This window comes from Myotis davidii, unplaced genomic scaffold (genome assembly GCF_000327345.1).
Source record: "Myotis davidii unplaced genomic scaffold, ASM32734v1 scaffold539, whole genome shotgun sequence".
In the NCBI taxonomy this organism is placed as follows: domain Eukaryota; kingdom Metazoa; phylum Chordata; class Mammalia; order Chiroptera; family Vespertilionidae; genus Myotis; species Myotis davidii.
Window position 1 is genome coordinate 124,318 of NW_006290028.1, and position 2,450 is coordinate 126,767.

Consider the following 2,450-nt stretch of genomic DNA (forward strand, 5'->3'; position numbering starts at 1 on the left):
TCTTCCTGTGCACCAGGAAGGTGCTGTTGGGCCCGGGCGTGCCGTCGCCCTCCACGGTGTAGCTGTAGTTACAGTCGTCCTCCTCGTCCCGGAAGGAGCAGTGCTCCACCACCTCCTCCGCTGCACCCACAGGCAGTCAGCAGGCGCCCCTCGGCCCCCGGGCCCGCCCCCACCCAGGGTCCCTGCCCCCAGGGCCGGAGGCATCTCCCTGGGGAAGGACTCGAGTCCCCTGCACAGAGATGGGGTCCTGCCCTGACCAGGAGCATCAAAATCTGCAAATCTGCGCCCCCACCTCCTCATCCGGCGCCTCACCTGGGAGCTGGGCTTCTGGGAATGTGTCTGACCCCAAGGAGAGGATGCTGTGGCCCTGCATGGCCTGGTACACATCCCTGCTGTGCTCACGCCCCTGCCCCAGCCGGTGCCCCCTCCCCACACTCTTGGTCCCTAATCAGCTGTGCCCGTGGCCCAGGTCTATGTGCCTCCTGCCTGGATGCCGTGACCCCTCCCAGGTCTGGAACCCTTATCTGGACTGGGCAGCCTCAGCCTCAGTTTTATATATATATATTTACATATATTTCAATTGCTTTCCGAGAGGAAGGGAGAGGGAGAGAGAGAAACGTCAATGATGAGAGAGAAGCATTGATTGGCCGCCTCCTGCAAGCCCTACACTGGGGATCGAGCTCACAACCAGGGCATGTGCCCTTGACTGGAATCGAACCTGGGACCCGTCAAGTCCACAGGCGACGCTCTATCCACTGAGCCAGACCGGCTAGGGCTGCGCAGCCTCCATTTGGATTAGGAGGCCTCTGCCCAGCTCTGTACCCCTGTCCAGATAAGTGACACCTCCTACCCCACTGAAGGCCCCGCCCTAGGCTCTCAGCACCCCCGATCCTCGGCCCCGGTCCCTTACCGTTCTTCAGCTCATCCACCATCTTGACCTTGAAGCCGCACTCCTCGCAGGTGCGCCCCCTCTTCTCACCCGTGCCCCAGGCCTGGCACTGCACGCAGGAGCGCAGGTCCTCGCAGAGGCCCAGGCGGACCTGGTGGGCGGGGAGGGGCCGATGAACACTGTGCCGGGCAGGCCTCTGCCGGGCCCCCTCCTCCAGCCTCGCACCCTCGCCCGGCTCCCACAGCACCGGGCTCAGCCCCTCCTGCCCACCCTGCCCTGTGCCCAGGGTCCCCACGCCCACCCCCCAGCCATCCTGGCCTCACCGCCGAGTAGTTGATCTCGCAGGTGGTGTCTGTGTAGAGGGACCGCTGGTCACAGTGGCACCGGCCACACTCGCAGCGGCCACGCCCATTGCAGATGCCCTGAGGCGAGAGGAGGCACCGGTGAGCCCTCTGCACCCCTATCCCTGCCCGAGAGGGTGGGTGGTCCTGACCGGACCCCCTCTGCCGCCCCACACTGCCTGCCCAGGCCCAGGCCTACCCCATTGCTGTCGATGCAGGTGGCATTGCTGAGCGGGCAGTCACAGCTCAAGCCTGTCCAGCCAGGCTCGCACTCACACCGGCCCATGGAGCAGCGTCCCCGGTCTGCAGAGAGGAGGCGGGGAGAGCCCATTCATACCTGCAGTCCTGGTTGCCCACCTGCCGGGGAGGGCCTGGGGGAGCTGAGCTCGGGGGTAGAGCCATCTCTTCCTCACTTTCTTCGAAAATCTTCCCTCCATCTGTTCCCCTCCATCCCACCTTCCACTTTCCACCCTGCAGCCCGAGTGGCCACCCCAAAACACAAATCCAACCGTGTGGCTCCCCGGTTTAAGAACCTCTGTTGAGTCTTGGCCAAGGCAATCAGGTAAGAAAAGGAAATAAAACATATCAGTATTGGGAAGTAGTAAATAAAACTGTCATGACTTCCAAGTGTCAGGAACCTGTCACCAAATATCGAGTGTACAGATAAATTATTAGATCTCATTAGCGAGCTGAGCAAGGTGCCGGCTACGAGGTGACAAACAAAGAGCTAGAAAGTGAAAACAAAACCTCCCGCGCCTCCTTGCCCTCAGGATGAAGTCCAGCCTCCGCGGGAGGAGGCAGCCGATCAACGAGTCTCTCTCATCGTTGATGTTTGTCTCTCTCTCCTCTTCTCCCTGCCTCTCTGAAATCAATAAGAATATTTTAAAAATATATTTAAAAATATATATGTGTACAGATATTAAAGAAGGAAAGCATTTGGACTAGACTAGACCTGGGCCCACCTTGCGCTCTGGCCCTGCCTCCTTCCCCGCAGCGCCCCCCTCCCCCCTCCCTCCCAGCTCTGCCCTCCTCCAGATGAACTGTTCCCCCTTCGTTTCCCTGAACGCTCTCTGGGATGGACGGCGGGTGGGAGAAGAGAGATGTCGGGCAATGATTTTTGATGTGGGTTTATTTTCTGGTGTCAGGGGAACTCTATTAACAGCACAGCAGGACAAAACAAAGGCTGAGTAAAACCACATCAGATATTATCATTGGAGATT

At 59.6% G+C, this 2,450-nt stretch overlaps 1 protein-coding gene across 1 annotated transcript in view; it reads right to left on the reverse strand.

The window, feature by feature from the left end:
• ITGB4 (integrin subunit beta 4) overlaps positions 1–2,450 on the reverse strand; it is a 22,649-nt gene that overhangs the window by 13,989 nt on the left and 6,210 nt on the right. The window contains exons 13-16 of the mRNA XM_015563304.1: positions 1,430–1,533; positions 1,213–1,311; positions 911–1,040; positions 5–120 (exon numbers count right to left, since the gene is read on the reverse strand). Coding sequence (XP_015418790.1) covers positions 5–120; positions 911–1,040; positions 1,213–1,311; positions 1,430–1,533 — 449 coding nt within the window. The remainder of the gene's footprint in view (positions 1–4; positions 121–910; positions 1,041–1,212; positions 1,312–1,429; positions 1,534–2,450) is intronic.